General features: G+C 54.8%; 2 protein-coding genes across 5 annotated transcripts in view; both read right to left on the bottom strand.

Moving 5' to 3' along the window:
- Positions 1-13830, bottom strand: SHKBP1 (SH3KBP1 binding protein 1). 2 transcript variants are annotated; one of them, XM_049787156.1, is made up of 18 exons: positions 13715-13830; positions 13464-13517; positions 13291-13336; positions 13111-13184; positions 12401-12459; positions 12095-12175; positions 8514-8675; positions 8338-8428; positions 8084-8247; positions 7246-7361; positions 5856-5943; positions 5644-5760; positions 3209-3379; positions 1819-1974; positions 1487-1583; positions 745-923; positions 503-617; positions 1-412 (listed from the first exon to the last, which is right to left on the bottom strand). In XM_049787156.1, exons 1-18 carry the CDS (start codon positions 13798-13800, stop codon positions 181-183), a joined length of 2088 nt encoding a protein of 695 aa, XP_049643113.1. In that variant the 5' UTR covers positions 13801-13830; the 3' UTR covers positions 1-180. The 2 variants fall into 2 exon arrangements, with proteins under 2 accessions (XP_049643113.1, XP_049643112.1); XM_049787155.1 differs by lacking the exon at positions 13715-13830 and having other exon boundaries at positions 13464-13644.
- Positions 13831-14207: 377 nt separating this feature from the next.
- SPTBN4 (spectrin beta, non-erythrocytic 4) overlaps positions 14208-15800 on the bottom strand; it is a 95535-nt gene continuing 93942 nt past the window's right edge. For all 3 annotated transcript variants that reach the window (XM_049787129.1, XM_049787131.1, XM_049787130.1), the window contains one exon: positions 14208-15283. In XM_049787129.1, coding sequence (XP_049643086.1) covers positions 15125-15283 — 159 coding nt within the window. In that variant the 3' untranslated portion in view covers positions 14208-15124. The remainder of the gene's footprint in view (positions 15284-15800) is intronic.

Genomic DNA, 15800 nt, shown 5'->3' with positions numbered 1-15800 from the left:
TGGCAGTGAGAACTTTATTAGGTGTAGGGAGGACTTTGGCTGTAGAAAAGGGGGAGCGTGAGGGTTTAGTAACAATGACCACTTCGTGGAGGCCCTGGCCCTGAACCCAGAGCTCTGCCAGGAAGTGGGGAGGCTCCTGAGGCCCAGGATCTGGGTGTCTAGAGGCACTGCTGGCCGTGTTCAGAAGGACGTTTCATTGAGTTTCACCTTGGGGGGTACAGTGGGTGCTCCGAGAGCCGCGGGGGGCCAGGGAGTGGGTGTGGGTGGCCTTCGGGGCTCAGGCCCGCTCCGCACCAGCTCCTGGCAACGTTCCACGAAGCTGCCTGAGCCTCCTCTTCGGGGCTCAGCCTGGGGAGGACTGGGGCTCCCTCGGCGCACGCACAGGGAGGGGTTGCTGGAGGCTGAGTGGAGACTGGAGGGACAAGGGGGTGAGTTAGTAAGGGGGTATCCCCTGCTCTTCCCTTCCCTCACTGCACACATGGGGCGCTGGGACCATACCTACCTGGTGAGGGAGGCGTGGGGCGAGGGGCTGGGGAAGGAGCCCCGGGAGGAAGCCAGCGGGGTGAGCTCGCACTGTTCGAGCTGCTCCATCAGCTCCTGCTCTGTCAGGCCGCCGACTGGGGGTGACCAAGAAGCAAGGTCAGGGGTCACAGGGCACATGCTGGGCTTGTGTGTCTGGACATGGGAGGGATGCACCGGTGGGGGGGTGTGGGGAGGGCTGGGAGCCCAGCCGGGCAGTGGTACCTGGGGCCTGGCCCAGCCCATCCATGGCGGTGGTCAGGTCCCACATGGCCAGGCTACCATTGGCCTGGCCGGTGAGCAGGTAGCGGCGCGGCCGGGAGCCCAGGCGGCGGGAGGCCTCACACTCCAGCACGGTGAAGGCGGTGGTGGCCGAGCCGTCCACGGAGCGCACGGAGCAGACCCTAAGGAGCAGTGTCCACTGGCCCTGCACCCCAGCCCGTGGCCCGAGCCCAGAGCTGCGTGCCCCCTTCCTGCCCAGTAGAGAACTGTACCCTGGGCTTGAGCATGCCTCTGTCCACCACCAACCAACTCGCCTCTACCCACGCCTATCCGTGGTCAGGGCTCCCCAAGACCCTCACGGGGGTCCTCCTGGCTCTCACCAAGCTGCAGCCCCCAGAGGCCCACGCACTTTGGGGTAGACACAGGCTCCTCCTCTACTGGGCAGGGTCTTTCCCCTCCCTCCTGTCTCTATTTCCCTTGGGAGCCAAAGCAATAGTGCAGGCCTCAGACAGACACAGCGTAGCCTCCTGCTCCCCTTCTGTGGCCTCAGGGCTTTAGCTCAGGGTCTCCTCTTGCAGGAAGCCCTGCAGGTCCCTTCCCACCAGGACTAAGCACCGCCTCTTCCTGCGTCCCCATCCCAGCACTGATCCCTCTGCCTACACCCCATTCCAGCACTGTGCATGCCCATTCAGGCTCCGATCACTTGGCCTGCATGGCTCCATCCTCACAGCACCCCGTGCCTTACCGCTGCCCGGTGGAGGAGAGTCGGACGAAAAGCTGGCTGGCGTTGGGCACCACTTTCTGGATGAAAACTTGCTGCTCGTCCCGCTCCCCGTATGGGCCTGGCCAAGTAGGTGGAGACTGAGTCAGGACCAGCTGGTCCTGGGACCCCCATCTGTCCCATTCCCCATGACACACCCTTGCCCAGGTCAGAGAGGACAGGAGGACGGGACAGGAACAAGAAAGGATGGGTGGGTTAGGCCCCTCAAGATATGTGGGAGGTGGCTGTGCTGGGGTGTCCATGGGTCGCAAAGGGGGCTTCAGAATGTAATGTGCTCCCCAGATAAGCAGAGGCACCGATGTCGTTGCCGGCGCTGCAGCCGCCCTGGCCATCGGCCGACTCCAGTGCCAGGATCTTGAAGGAGGCCAGTGGGGTGGAGCCGGGCTGCGTGGAGATGGTCCCCCGGAAGCGTGTCACTGACCATGTGCGCACATGGTTGTTGTCGGCACAGACTGGGGGTGGCGAGAGGACAGCATGTTCAGGGCCCACTGTGACTCAGGCACCCCTTTCCAAGGAGATGTCACCTCTCCCAATCCTGTTGCTCCCACATGCCCAGGCCTGATCTCCCTGACACTAACCACTATCCCTCCCAATCCCTGTCTCTAGCTGGGACATCACTGTGGCTTCCTCCTGACTTCCTCCTGCCTTTATGCACCCCCCCACTGGGCCCCAGGAGTCCTGAGTCAGTCAATCACACACACACACACACACACACACACACACACACACACACACACACGCATTGCTTCCTCTCCCGGATGCTCCTATCTCAGCTTCCCAAGCTCTGTACCCCCTTGGGGAACCCCACCACCATAGAGCAGCTCTGCTGCTCCTCTTGATTTTTAGGACTGCTCATACCCCTATTCCACTTTTTCTCTATAGCTCTTTTTTTTTTTTTTTTTTTTGGTTTTTGGGCCACACCCGTTTGATGCTCAGGGGTTACTTCTGGCTATGTGCTCAGAAATCGCCCCTGGCTTGGGGGGACCATATGGGACGCCGGGCGATCGAACCGCGGTCCGTTCCTTGGTAGCGCTTACAAGGCAGACACCTTATCTCCAGCGCCACCTTCCCGGCCCCTCTATAGCTCTTTTTAATTAAAAAAATTTTTTTTAGGGGCTGGAGAGATAGCACAGTGGTAGGGTGTTTGCCTAGCAACATCTAATCTAGGATGTATGGTGGTTCAAATCCCGGTATCCCATATGGTGCCCCGGGCCTGCCAGAGCAATTTCTGAGCACAGAGGCAGAAGTAACCCCTGAGCATTGCCAGGAGTGGCCCAGAAAACAAAAAAACAAAAAAAAAATATTTTTTAAATTAACTTTGGGCTACACCCAGCGATACTCAGCGGTTCCTCCTGGCTCTGCACTCAGAAATTCACTCCTGGTGGTGCTTGAGGGGGCCTTATGAGATGCTAGAATCAAACCTGGGTCAGCCTCATGCAAGGCAAACACCCTACCCACTGTGCTATCTCTCAGGCCCCTCCAGAGCTCTTATCCCTGCCTGCAACTCATTTCTGGTTGCAAAAATTCACAGTTCTGTCCCCAAGGGTAGAACTGTGGCCCTGCTGGTCACTAGGCCTCTGTGCAGGTCCAGCTGGTGCCTGACTCTCTGCCGGTCCCCTTACTGCCCTCTCGACTGCCCCAGTGACTGCCCAGGAAGATGGCCCTGGGTCTGAGTAGCCGGCCCACCTGAGACGAGGTGCTTCTCTGACAGCATGATCTTGATGACAGGGCTGCGGTGTACTGTAAAGGTCTGGAAGAGCTGTGGGCCTGAGCCCACTGTCTCGGGGTGCTGCACGATGACCCGCACGGCCCCCGAGCTGGTGCCATAGGCGATCTCGATCCAGTTCCCACTGTCACCTAGTGAGGGGCAGCGGAGAGAAGAGGACAGGGTCACAGAGAGACAGACCTCCAGGCACTGATGGAAAATAGCCTAGACGGGCTAGGGAGAGGGTGACAGGGCACTGTTAGGAGGGACACTGAGCACTACACGGTATGACTCAAACCCTTCAGCCCCCCAAAATGGGAGCAGTCAGGGAGTTAGGCAGGGAGTTTGATGGTTGGAGGAAATGCCTGTCTCAGTTTGGTCTTGGTACCACAAATGCCCTGGACATCAGTGGAAGGCCTCTCTACCAAAGAGATCCCAAGGTAGAAAGCAAACTTTTAGAAAGCCTTAATTTTTTGGGGGGTGGTGGTGGTGGTGGTGGTTGGGCTGCACCCAGAGGTGATCAAGGGTTATTCCTGGCTTTGCAGTTAGAAATCACTCTTCTCAGGCTCAGGGGATGTTCAGGGGGACTATATGGGATGCCGGGGATAGAACCCGGGTCCAAGATGGTTCCTCCTCTGCACCCCAGGTTCGTGTACAAGGCAAACGTCGTACTGTGTGTGCTATCGCTCTGGCCCCAGAAAACTTTAACTTTAAAGAAAACCCCAAAGACTGGAGTGCTGGCCTTGCATGAAAACCAACCTGGGTTCAATCTCCAGCATCCCATATAGTCCCCCTGACAACTGCTAGGTGTGGCCCATAAACCAAAAATAAGTAAACAAAGTACTAGAAAGACAGGACAGAAGGTAGAGTGCTTGCCTTGTACTTGGCTGTTGTGTATGAAAACATTTCCATAAGATTATTCTTTGCCTGTTGTCCCACCTTGACCTTCCAGGTGGGGTCGCTATTGAGAGCTGAATAAATAGTTTGGGAGCGAGGTGTTCAGGGTCTTTTGGCAGAGTTGACTGGCTGGCTCCAGGTGTTTTTTGGAGCTGGTAGTAGGCTGACAAAGAACTTTTTACCCCTTTACCCTCCTGTCTGTGTGGATTATTTGCTGTGGATAAATATTACCAAGATCTCCCCCCCACAAGGGGATAAGGGGATGGGAATCAATTTCTCATTCTGGGAGCTCTTTGAGGATACACAAATAACCAACAAAGAAGTAAACAGGACACAACACTTGGCCAACCTAGGTTCAGTCCTCCAAGCACTTTTAGGAGTAATCCCTGAGCAGAGTCAGGAGTAAAGGGCTGGGGAGATATAGTCCAACAGGGAGGGCTTCTGCTTTGCACATGGCCAACATGGATTTGATCCCTGGCACCCCATATATTCCTGAACACTACCAGGCATAATTTCTGAGTGCAGAGCCGCCCTGAGCATAGCTGGGTGTGACCCAAAACAAACAAATTAAAAAAAAACAACAAACACAGAATCAGAAGTAAGCCCAGAGCATAGTTGGGTGTGGTCCCTTTACAAAACAAAACAAATTAGGATAAATGGAACAACATTATAATAACAAAAACATTTTTCAAATTCCCTTAAGAAGAAGAAAGAGATGGGGCCGGGCGGTGGCGCTAGAGGTAAGGTGCCTGCCTTGCCTGCGCTAGCCTAGGATGGACCTCGGTTTGATCCCCTGGCGTCCCATATGGTCCCCCAAGCCAGGAGCAACTTCTGAGCGCATAGCCAGGAGTAACCCTTGAGCGTCACCGGGTGTGGCCCAAAAACCAAAAAAAAAAGAAAAGAGGGGCTGAAGTGATAGCACAGCGGAAAGGCCTTTGACTTTCACAGGGCCAACACAGGAAGGACAGAGGTTCAAATCCCAGCATCCCATATGGTCCCTGAGCCTGCCAGGAGCAACTTCTGAGTGCAGAGCCAGGAGTAACCTGGGTGTGACCTCCCCCCCCCCCACCAAAAAAAAAAAAAAAAACGAAACAAAACAAAAAAACGAGAAGAAAGAGGTTTGGGCCTGGAGTGATAGCACAGACATGAAGTTACAATTGCATTGCACAAGGCCACCCAGGGCTCGATCCCAAGCACCCGAGTCCCTCCATAAGCTATTCCTGAGTGCAGAGCTAGGAGTAAGCCCTAAACATCACTGGTTCCCAAACAGAAACAAAAAAGACTCCTGCAAACTCTTTGCTGGATGAAGGTACCAGCTTCCTACCCGAGTGGCAGAGATGGAAAAAAACAAAACAAAACACAAAGTGAAACTCTGGGGGTGACATCCACATCTCCACAAGAGTTTGTGGAATGATTATGAGAGCACTCCTGTTCTTTCTCCTCACTCATCCCACAGGCAGTCTCAGGGGGACGGGGACAGGCTGTTGGGGCAGAAGGGAGGTGCAGGGACATAGCTTACTGGTCTTGGGGGTGAGGTAGACGCTGAGGGCCGTGACCCCGTCCTCGGCTGGGTCCCGGTAGAGCTCGCTGACCAGGAGGTCATTGTCCTTCATACGCAGGGGGAACTTCTGCACGTCTGGGTGGGTGTAGAGGGGGGAAGTGGTTTGTCCCGGCCGGCAGGGGGGCATCCTTCCAGGTCCCGGGTAGCTGTGCAGGGCGGGCAGAGCTCACCCACGTAGTAGATGGAGCCGTTATTACAGCCAAGGAGGAGAAAGGAGCCAGCGGCGTCATAGCTGGTGATGGGCTGGACCTCCTGCACCTGGGGTGGCAGGACAAGATGGTTCCTCCTCTGCACCCCAGAACCCACCTGGGAGCCAGCCTGCAGCACCCCCAGGCCCCCACGCTCGGGAAACTGACTCTGTAAAGAGTCTTAGTGGGGAGGACAGTAGCGGGGAGGGCGCTGGCCCTGTGTCAGGAGGGTCTGGGTGTTCGTTCCTTCCAGGTACTTTATTGCCTGATCCCCATTTGGAATTCCACACGTGTGGCTCCCCAGAGCACCGCCAGGGGTCACTCCTGAGCACAGAGCCAGGAACAGTCCCCAAATCTGGGGCCCCCAAACCCAGTAACAATAAATGATTTAAGATAGTTCCAGGTCTGAAGTGACAGTATAGTGGGGAGGGGCTTGCTTTGTATATGTTGGACCTGGGTTCAATCCCCAGCATCTCTGAGCCCTGCCAGGTATGGCCCCCAAACTCAAACAAAACATTTTTTTTTCTTTTGGGCCATACCTGGCAGCACTCAGAGGTTACTCCTAGCTCTGTGCTCAGAATTCGCTCCTGGTTAGTAAAAGCCTTAAATTAATGATATCACCTTTTGCTGCTAAAAATAATTAAACTTATGTGATACTTTAGACTGGAGTGTAGTTTTCGTCTGATGCTTAATTCGCTAATTCTGTCACTTATTTCCCTTCACACCTCCAGTATGTAAGAAAATGGAAATTAAAGTCATTGAAGATTTAAAAAAAAATCACTCCTGGAAGGCTCTAGGGGATATAGGATGCAGGGGACCAAACCTGGGTTGAAAGTGTGCAAGGCAAACACCCTCCCACTGTGCTATTGCTTTGACTCCAAACAAACATTCTGAATGTGGCTTGATAGATCTCTTGGCATCCCCAACCTGAGACTTGACATGACTGGGGCCTTGGTAGCCCCTCTACAAGCTGCCCTGACTGGCTACTCAGTCCTGCTCCCCCACCCTGTTTCTTTCTCCTCTCCCCAGGCCATGCATTTAAATCCTTTTCTAGTACAGTGGACATGCCTTGGTGGGTGCAAGGGGGATGTGTGGCCCCTTTCCGGGTTCCCACCCCGTCAGCCTCCTCCAGTGTTTGGAGATCTCACTCCTTGTTCTCAAACCCACCCAGCCTTCTGGTCAGTTGAGTTCTGATCCTCCCTTCCAGGAAGGTCTCCCTGATCATCCTCAAGCTCTGGCCCACGGTTGGGTTCTTTCCAGGGAGAGGTGAAGGTGGGAAGGAACACCCCTTTCCTGGAGACTTGGGTGACAATATGGGGTGCCAGTGTGAGTGAGGGAAGGGGTGTCCCACTAGCCAGCACATAACACTTACCTGCCAGTGTTTGGTGACCGCATTCCACACTCCGATGCGCCCGGTGTGGCTGGTGGCGATGAGCTGGTTCCCCACGAAGAACAAGGCCTCCACGGGCACCCCCAGATGAAACACTCCTGCAGGGGGGCAGGAGATAGTCAGCAAGCCCACCCCACCCCACATCAGAGTGGGGGAGGCTAAAGAGTGATTTTATTTACTTTGGGCCAAGCCTAGGTGCTCAGGGCTTACTCCTGGCTGTGCGCTCAGGAACCACTCCTAGTGGGGCTCAGAGGACCATATGGGATGCAGGGGATTGAACCCGGGTCAGCTGCATGCAACACAAATGTTTAGCTTGCTGCTCTATCTCCCCAGTCTCCCACATAAAACTATTTTAGGGGGGAAATTCCACTAGATGGGTTCTTTGAGCAGGCTTGAGAAATTTTTTTTTTTTTTGGTTTTTGGCCATACCCAGCGGACCTCAGGGGTTACTCCTGGTTTTCTGCTCAGAAATCACTCCTGGCAGGCATGGAGGACCATATGAGATGCCAGATTAGAACCACCATTGGTCCTGGGTTGTCTGCTTGCAAGGCAAATGCCGTACCCTACCGCTGTGTTATCTCTCCGGCTCCATTGAGAATATTTTTTTGTGTTTTTTGGTTTGAGACCACACCAGACAGTGCTCAGAAGTTACTCCTGGCTCTCTGTGCTCAGATATCACTCCATGCAGGTTCAGAGGACATACATGTGGGATGCTGGGGATGGAACCTGGTCAGGTCATGCAAGGAAAATGCCTTCTGGGCTGTGCTCGAACTCTAGGCTCGAGAAGGGTAGAAGGTTCTAGAACACGACTGTGCAGTACCTATCTCGGAGCCACCGCCTTCGGCCTGCAGTGCCCACAGCAGGATTTCCCCACCAGTGGCCACCGCTACCATCTTGTTCTGCTCGCCCAGCGCCAGGCGTTCGATGGGCCAGTCCAGGCGTGGGCTGGAAAAGACCAGCTGCCAGCCAGAGGCCTCCTTCAGCCTGTGGGAGCAAGAGAAACCATCCACCCTCACTGCAAAGCTCTCCAGGGAACAGGGGGACCAAGCCTCCTGCAACCCGAAACCTGCCCACCTATAGCAGACGAGAAACTGGCTGTAGGCCACGGCAATCCAGTTGTGGTGGCCACACACCAACCGCACCATCCCTGGCTCCTCAGGCAGCCCTGCGGGATAAAGCAGGGGTGCGGGGATCAGGGCAGGGCGCTGGGGTTCCGCTGGCCACCCCACTGTCCAGTGAGTCGGGCCTACCTGAAGGGACGGGCGGGACCCTGTCGTCCAGCATGCGGCCCAGTAGCCCCGCGTGTCCCAGGTTGGGGGGCATCGTGTTGCTTCGTCGGACTGGGGCGGGGCGGCCCCCGGGCTGCTGAGGTCCCACCAGGCTGTGCCGGTTCCGCCGCTTCACTGGAAACACTGAAGTGGGGAGAAGGGGCAGAAGCAGGATCGGTATCATTCTAACATGCAATAGTAGACGGGGAGTCTGAGTTTCAAAATGGCATCAGTGATGGCATAGCGGGGAGGGGAGGGTGGCTGCCTTCATGCCCCTGGCCCTGGCACTCCATTTGGTCCCCAGAGCCTGTTGGAATGAACCTTGAATATAGAGTCAGGAGGAAAACCTGAGCACTGCCGGGTATGCAAGCGCCCCCCCCCCCCCAAATCCAAAAAACTACCCAAATCTCTGGCCCATCCCAACTCCCCTCCCAGCCTGCATCTGAGGTGGGGTGGACCCCACACACTCAAGTCAGTGTTATTCCTTTCTGAGTCTGAGACCCTCATGCAGGCAAATTCAGGCTGCTTGTTACAACAACGCTTCTTTGAGATTTGCCGATCTTTTTGTTTTGTTATGTTTTGGGGCTAACCCCAGCGGTGCTCAGGGGTTACACCTGGCTCTACACTCAAGAATTATTCCTGGTTATGCTCAGGGGACCATATGGGCTGCCGCGGATTGAACCTGGGGATGGCAGCATGAAAGGCAAATGCCCTCCCCGCTGGGCTGTCACTCAAACAATAATATATTTTTTATTTTGGGGTTACACCGGTGGCACTCAGGGGTTACTCCTGGTTCTACGCTCAGAAATCGTTGCTGGCAGGCTTGGAAGACCATAATGGGATGCTGGGAATTGAACCACTGTCTGTCTTGGATTGGCCATATGCAAGGCAAATGCCCTACCTCGTTTGCTATCTCTCTGGCCCTTAGTCAATGATCTCTTTTTTTTTTTTTTTTTTTTTTTGGTTTTTGGGCCACACCCGGCGATGCTCAGGGGTTACTCCTGGCTGTCTGCTCAGAAACAGCTCCTGGCAGGCACGGGGGACCATATGGGACACCGGGATTCGAACCAACCACCTTTGGTCCTGGATCGGCTGCTTGCAAGGCAAACACCGCTGTGCTATCTCTCTGGGCCCAGTCAATGATCTCTTAAGAGAAGTCCATGGAGCCTGGGGAGGTGGCTCAGAGGCTGGAGCATATGCTCTGCATGCCAGGGGCCTAGATTCAATCACGGACACTGCATGGACCCCTGACACAAGGCTCGTGAAATCCCAGAATCCCACTGGGTATGGCCCCAAAACCAGAGGGGGAAAAAAAGACTAAGTCTATGCCCAGGGTAAGCAACAGCATTTTGCTGAAGTCTGAGAAGTTGTGTAAGGATTTATATATATATATATATATTTTTTTTTTTTTTAATTCTTTTTTTGGTTTTTGGGCCACACCCGGTAACGCTCAGGGGTTACTCCTGGCTATGCACTCAGAAGTTGCTCCTGGCTTGGGGGACCATATGGGACACCGGGGGATCGAACCGCGGTCCGTTCAAGGCTAGCGCTGGCAAGGCAGGCACCTTACCTTTAGCGCCACCGCCCGGCCCCAGGATTTATATTTAAGGTAACTTTATATTTACAGTATTAATGCTTCTATCTATTTATGTTTTGGGGCTACACCCATCAGCACTCAGAGGTTACTTCTGGCTCTGCGCTCAGAAGTTGCTCCTGGCAGGCTCAGGGGACCATATGGGATGCCAAGAATTAAACCCAGGTTTTTCCTGGGTCAGCCGCATGCAAGGCAAATGCCCTACCAATGTGCTATCGCTCTGTCCCCGATGCTTCTATTTAAAATGATCATTTCTTCCCTTTGGTTGTGGAGTGGCTTTGGGCCCTATCTGGCCATGCTCAGGGGTACTTATGGTCCTGGGCTCATTCCGGGGTAGGCTGCATTGCAAAGAAAGAAGCTTAACCCCAGCTCTAAAAAAGAGCCTCACCAGTCATGCTCAGGGCTTACTTCTGGCTCTGAGCTCATAGGTCACTCTTGGTGGGGTTCTGGGGCAACACCCTGCTTGCTGTACTATTATTCTGGCCCTCAAAATGATCTTTGTGGGCCCGGAGAGATAGCACAGCAGTGTTTGCCTTGAAAGCAGCCGATCCAGGACCAAAGGTGGTTGGTTTGAATCCCGGTGTCCCATATGGTCCCCCGTGCCTGCCAGGAGCTATTTCTGAGCAGACAGCCAGGAGTAACCCCAGAGCACTGCCAGGTGTGGCCCAAAAACCAAAAAAAAAAAAAAAGATCTTTGTTTTTGGGGGGCCACACCTGGTGACACTCAGGGGTTACTCCTGGATATGTGTTCAGAAATCACTCCTGGCTTGGGGGACCATATAGGACACTGAAGATTAAACCAAGATCTGTCCTGGGTCAGCCACATGCAAGGCAAAAGTCCTACTTACTGCTGCACTATTGCTTTGGACCCTAAAAGTGATCTTTTAAATTAGTTTTGGTTTTGGGTCACACCTGGTATGCTCAGGGCTTACTCTTAGCTCTGAGTTCAGGGATCACGCCTGGTGGGCTCATGGAACCATATGGGATTCCAGGGATCTAAACTGGGTTAGCCGAATGCCAGGCATATGCACTAACCACTCTACTATTGCTCTGGTCCTAAAAATTATCCTTTTTAAATTAGACAAGACTAAGAAAAGTATTGGGATGTGGCACGGTGGTGGAAGGCCTATCTGGCATGCATGAGGCAGCATGCCTTATTCCCCGCATCATCCCCTATGAACCTTAGGACATCAAAACAAAGGGGGAGTATTGAAAAAAAAAGGAAAGAAAACAACATAGGTCTTTGTTTTTGACAAAATTCACAAAGGCAGTAGGGATTGATTGTGGTTAGAAAAATAAACTTATTGAATTTGCTCTTTCCATTCCTTTTTTCATTCCCTTTATTTTTTGGTTTTGAGGCCAGGCAGCAGTTAGGGTTTAACTCCTGACTCTGTGCTCAGGAGTCCTTCCTAGGAGGGATCAGGGGATCATATGGGGTGCTGAAGATTGAGCCTGGCTCAGGCTGGTGCCAGGCAAACATCCTACCCACTGTATTATCTCTCCAGCCTTTTGTTCCTTTTACTCTTTCTTTTTTTGTTTTGTTTTGTTTTGTTTTGTTTTTTGGGCACACCCGTTTGATGCTCAGGGGTTACTCCTGGCTAAGCGCTCAGAAATTGCCCCTGGCTTGGGGGGACCATAAGGGACGCCGGGGGATCAAACCGTAGGGGATCAAACCATAGTCCTTCCTTGGCTAGTGCTTGCAAGACAGACACTTTACCTTTAGCACCACCTCACCGGATTGTTCCTTTTAACCTGTCTGCATAAATACTATGGACTCCTTTCTTCTTGTCTCTCCCCAGGGAAACCTAACCTGAACTCCAACTCCCGCTAGGCTCTGGGGCAGCTTCAGCACCTCCAGGGAGCTGACTGGCCAGGGCCTCAAGTTTAATTCCCTCCCCAGGATTGGGGCTGCATCCTTACAGGACTACAACTCCCATCACTCTCCTTCATCCCTTAGTGTGGCGCCCACCTGGGGGAGGCAGGTAACCATTGAAGAGGACGTTTCCACAAGAAGATCGATCCAACTCCTCTCGAAGCTGCAGACGACGAACTATGGCAGAAGGACTTGGAGGAGGCTGGGGTGCTGGTGGGGGCATTCCTGTAGAAATCCTCCTCCCCACCCCCATATTTTTCTCTTCCCCCACCCCTTTAGACCCAGAAGCAAATCTAGCGTTTTCCACACTAACCCAATCTTCTTTCAGGAGAGAAGGGAAAGACAGAGTGCAACAGGCTTTCCAAGTAACGATGAGAAATGATAGTGGGACCCCCCACTTACCCAACGGAGTGAGCCCATAGAACTGGGCTTCATGGAGGAGGCTGGAACCGTGGACACCCCTGGGTAGTGGAATTGACTGGGGGTAAGGCTTTGGGGAATGAGCTCAGGAGCAAATTCTAGGGAGAATCTTTGCAAATCTGTACATCTTTTTTTTGGAGGGGGAGGGCCCACACCCAGCAGTATGCAGGGGTTACTCCTGGCTCTGCACTCAGAAATCTCTCCTAGCAGGCTCGGAGGACCACTGGGATGCTGGGAATCAAACCCAGGACTGTCCTGAGTCTGCCGCGTGCAAGGTAAACACCCCACCGCTGTGCTATCACTCTGGCCCCCAAATCTGGTTACCTTGATGGGTCAATATTCTAAGGAGCAATGGTGTGGGTTATGAATTCGTGTGGGCAGGGAATTCTGGGCCACAGAAGTGATTTTAGTTCATTTCTTAATTTGAGGGACTACATCCAGCGATGCTTACGAGTTACACCTATCATTGTTTGGGGGACTATATGGGATGCCATGGATCTGTTGTATGCAAGGAAGCACCCTACCCACTTACTATCTCTCTGGCCACATAGACCTCAAAAGTTAAACATGATCAAGGTTCTAAAAGAAAATATAACTGAACATGGGGGGGGGGTTGCATAGCGAAGTGGAGGTGGAAGAAGAAATTCCTCTTGAAGACAAGAGGAAGACGCTCCCTTTTCCTCCATGCCCACCTGGGATCCAACTCTTTGGTGCGCAGGAAGTTGAGGATGGGAGCGAAGACGGTGGGATCCCTGTCGATGAAGATCTGCAGAGGGGGAGTGTGGGCAAAAAAGTGGGGCTCAATGGCCTAGAGGGGAATCCTGTTCCTCCAAAGGGCAGGCCACCCCTTTTACTGTTCTGGATCTACTCACAGCTCCTGTCTCGTCTTTCAGTGTGGAGATGCGCCCGCTCAGCAGACTGTGGGGGACAGGTGGAACTTGGTGTCAGGGGTGTTTGCACGTGTATGCAAGCAGGTGTTTGTCTGTTGGCTCAGGTCTTTCCCAGACCTCCCCCAGGCCCTCCCGAAACAAGCTTTGGGGGTCACCTGGAGAAGAAGGAGTCTGGGATCCAGGTGAGAGTCTGGCGAGAGGTGCTGAACCTGAGCGGGAGAGTAAGGGGGTGCAAGGATGCAGGACGAGGGATGCAACCTCCTCCGGCGACGCCCGGGCTGTCAATTGTTCTCCCCGGAGCCGGTCCAGGAGCAGAGGGTGGAGCCATCACTGATGGGCAGGCTCCTTTCGGGGGCTTTCCCTCTCCGGAGGGGATGGGGGGACCTGGAGACCCTCCCGCACTCACCTCTTGCCTCCCACGTTCAAGTGAATCACTTCCCCGGGAGGGCCCCGTCCTGGGAGTCCCTCGGCGGCCGGCAGAGCCGCGGCCATGGCCCTTGCCTGGGCGAGCCGGCCGGCCTGGTCTGCGCCCGCTTCCGGGTGTGTCACGAGGTCCCGCCCTCGCCGCGTTCTGATTGGTTCTCAGGGCCCCACCGCTGCTGACCATTGGACGAAGCGCCAATCCGTCAACCCGAGCCCTCCCCCCCGCCTCTTTAAAGGGACCCGCCTTTCCTTTCCTGTCCTGTCCTGTCCTGGACGGGGCGGACCTAACTGCTGCTCTGGGGGGAAATCGCGACAATATTATTTCCCCATCCTTCCGGAGTCGTTTTAAGGCGTGGCATCTGGGTGCTTCCTCATGGGGCAAGGGGGTGCACGTATTTAGACGCCTCCCCCAAGGTGTTGCCCATGTTGTCCTCCCTCCCAGGCGCAGGCCCATGAAATGCGAACAAGGCGGGAAAGACTGTCAAAGCCAAAGGATTTATTGTAGGCCACACCGCCCCTCGCCGCTGTGTGCCTGGGGGGGCTGCCCGCTAACCCTGTTCCCCTACTCCCCAGGGAGGTGCTCCAGCCAGAAGCATGCAGGGGCGGGGAGGGGGCGACCCTGCCCCTCTCTCTCCCCTCCCCAAGTGGCATTTTACCGCTGGAGTTTGGAGGAGCAAAGAGGGGACAGTTTCTTCGAGCTCGGACGCCCCTCCCGAGAGAAGCCTTCGCTGATGCGGGTTGGGGGCGAAAGGGGGGTTCGACGTTTTGCAAAAATAAAACTAGATCAGGGATCAATCAACCGCATGGCTCTGAGGCGACGGAGCGTGGGGAGGTTGGGGCCCCTTCGACTCCCCCCCTTCCCAGACAAGAGATCAAGGCAGCTTTGGAAGTGAGGTAAAGGCGAGAAGGGGCGTCCCCTCCCCACCCCCTAGCACCCTGGATGGTCCAGGGGACCTCACCAGCGCCCCCTTGCTATTCCCGAGAGCGGAGAGGGGAAGGGGGCAGGAATTTCCCCCCTCCTACCACCACCCCCAGCTCCTTGGGGCAGGATCTGAAGCTGGGGTGAGGGGGCTTGGCTCAACTGGCCCCTACCCCACCCCTACCCCGACCCCCAGCTCAGTTATTGCATAAAAATAATGGAGCCCCAGCACCTGGGGGGGTGGGGTGGCGAGCAGGAAGGGGCCGAGATATGGCTATAGGGGCAGCTACCCCACCACCACCACCACTTTTGGGGGTGTGGGAGGAGTCCCCTCCTCTCCAGTGCTCGTCCTGGCGCGGCCGCAGCGTTGGTTGGTGCATTCAGGGGCTCCTGCCCCTGCGGAAGAAAGTGTCTTTGTGCCCACAGTGTGGAGAGGACCCGCAAGGGGCCCAGGCAGGTCTTGGGGACCGGAGGTCACTTCCGACGCCCGCTGGCCCGGCGCTCCCCAGCTTCCTTCTTGGGGTTGCCCTCGTCGGTGGAAGAGGTGGTGGGTAGTGTCTGTCCCCAGCGGGCAATCTCGGCGTGCTCCCCGACAGAGGCGGCCACGGCCTCTAGCCAGCCGTTCATCTCCTCCTGGAGGGGGCCAGAACAGAATCTGTTAGGCTTTTATTCTTTCTTTTGGGGGGGGGGGCGTGGGAGACCACACCCAGAGGTGGTGCTCAGGGCTTAGTCCTGGCTCTGCATTCAGGAATCACTCCTGACACTGCTGGGGGTGTGTGGAGACCAGATGGGATGCTGGGGATGGAGCGGGTCAGCCCTATGCAAAGCAATAACCCTACCCACTGTCCTATAACTCTGGCCCTTCTTTTTTTTTTTTTTTTTTTTTTTTTTTGGTTTTTGGGTCACACCCGGCAGTGCTCAGGGGTTACTCCTGGCTGTCTGCTCAGACATAGCTCCTGGCAGGCACGGGGGACCATATGGGACACCGGGATTTGAACCAACCACCTTTGGTCCTGGATCGGCTGCTTGCAAGGCAAACGCCGCTGTGCTATCTCTCCGGGCCCAACTCTGGCCCTTCTTTTGATTTGGGGCAGGTCCCTTAGCTCCAAAACTTATATGTCTCTGGTCCTGCCTCCCTATATATATTTAT

This window comes from Suncus etruscus, chromosome 14 (assembly GCF_024139225.1).
Source record: "Suncus etruscus isolate mSunEtr1 chromosome 14, mSunEtr1.pri.cur, whole genome shotgun sequence".
NCBI lineage: Eukaryota > Metazoa > Chordata > Mammalia > Eulipotyphla > Soricidae > Suncus > Suncus etruscus.
Note: the sequence above shows the minus strand (reverse complement) of the source record. Positions and strands in the feature narration are given on the sequence as shown.

Excerpts from the sequence above, each read along its gene's own strand:
- SHKBP1 (XM_049787155.1), bottom strand. The coding sequence starts at position 13,636 with ATGGCTCCACCCTCTGCTCCTGGACCGGCTCCGGGGAGAACAATTGAC. Across the intron at positions 5,944-7,245 it reads CGGTCACCAAACACTGGCAG|GTGCAGGAGGTCCAGCCCAT; the intron begins GTAAGTGTTATG and ends CTGCCACCCCAG. Across the intron at positions 618-744 it reads TGGGCTGGGCCAGGCCCCAG|TCGGCGGCCTGACAGAGCAG; the intron begins GTACCACTGCCC and ends GGTCACCCCCAG.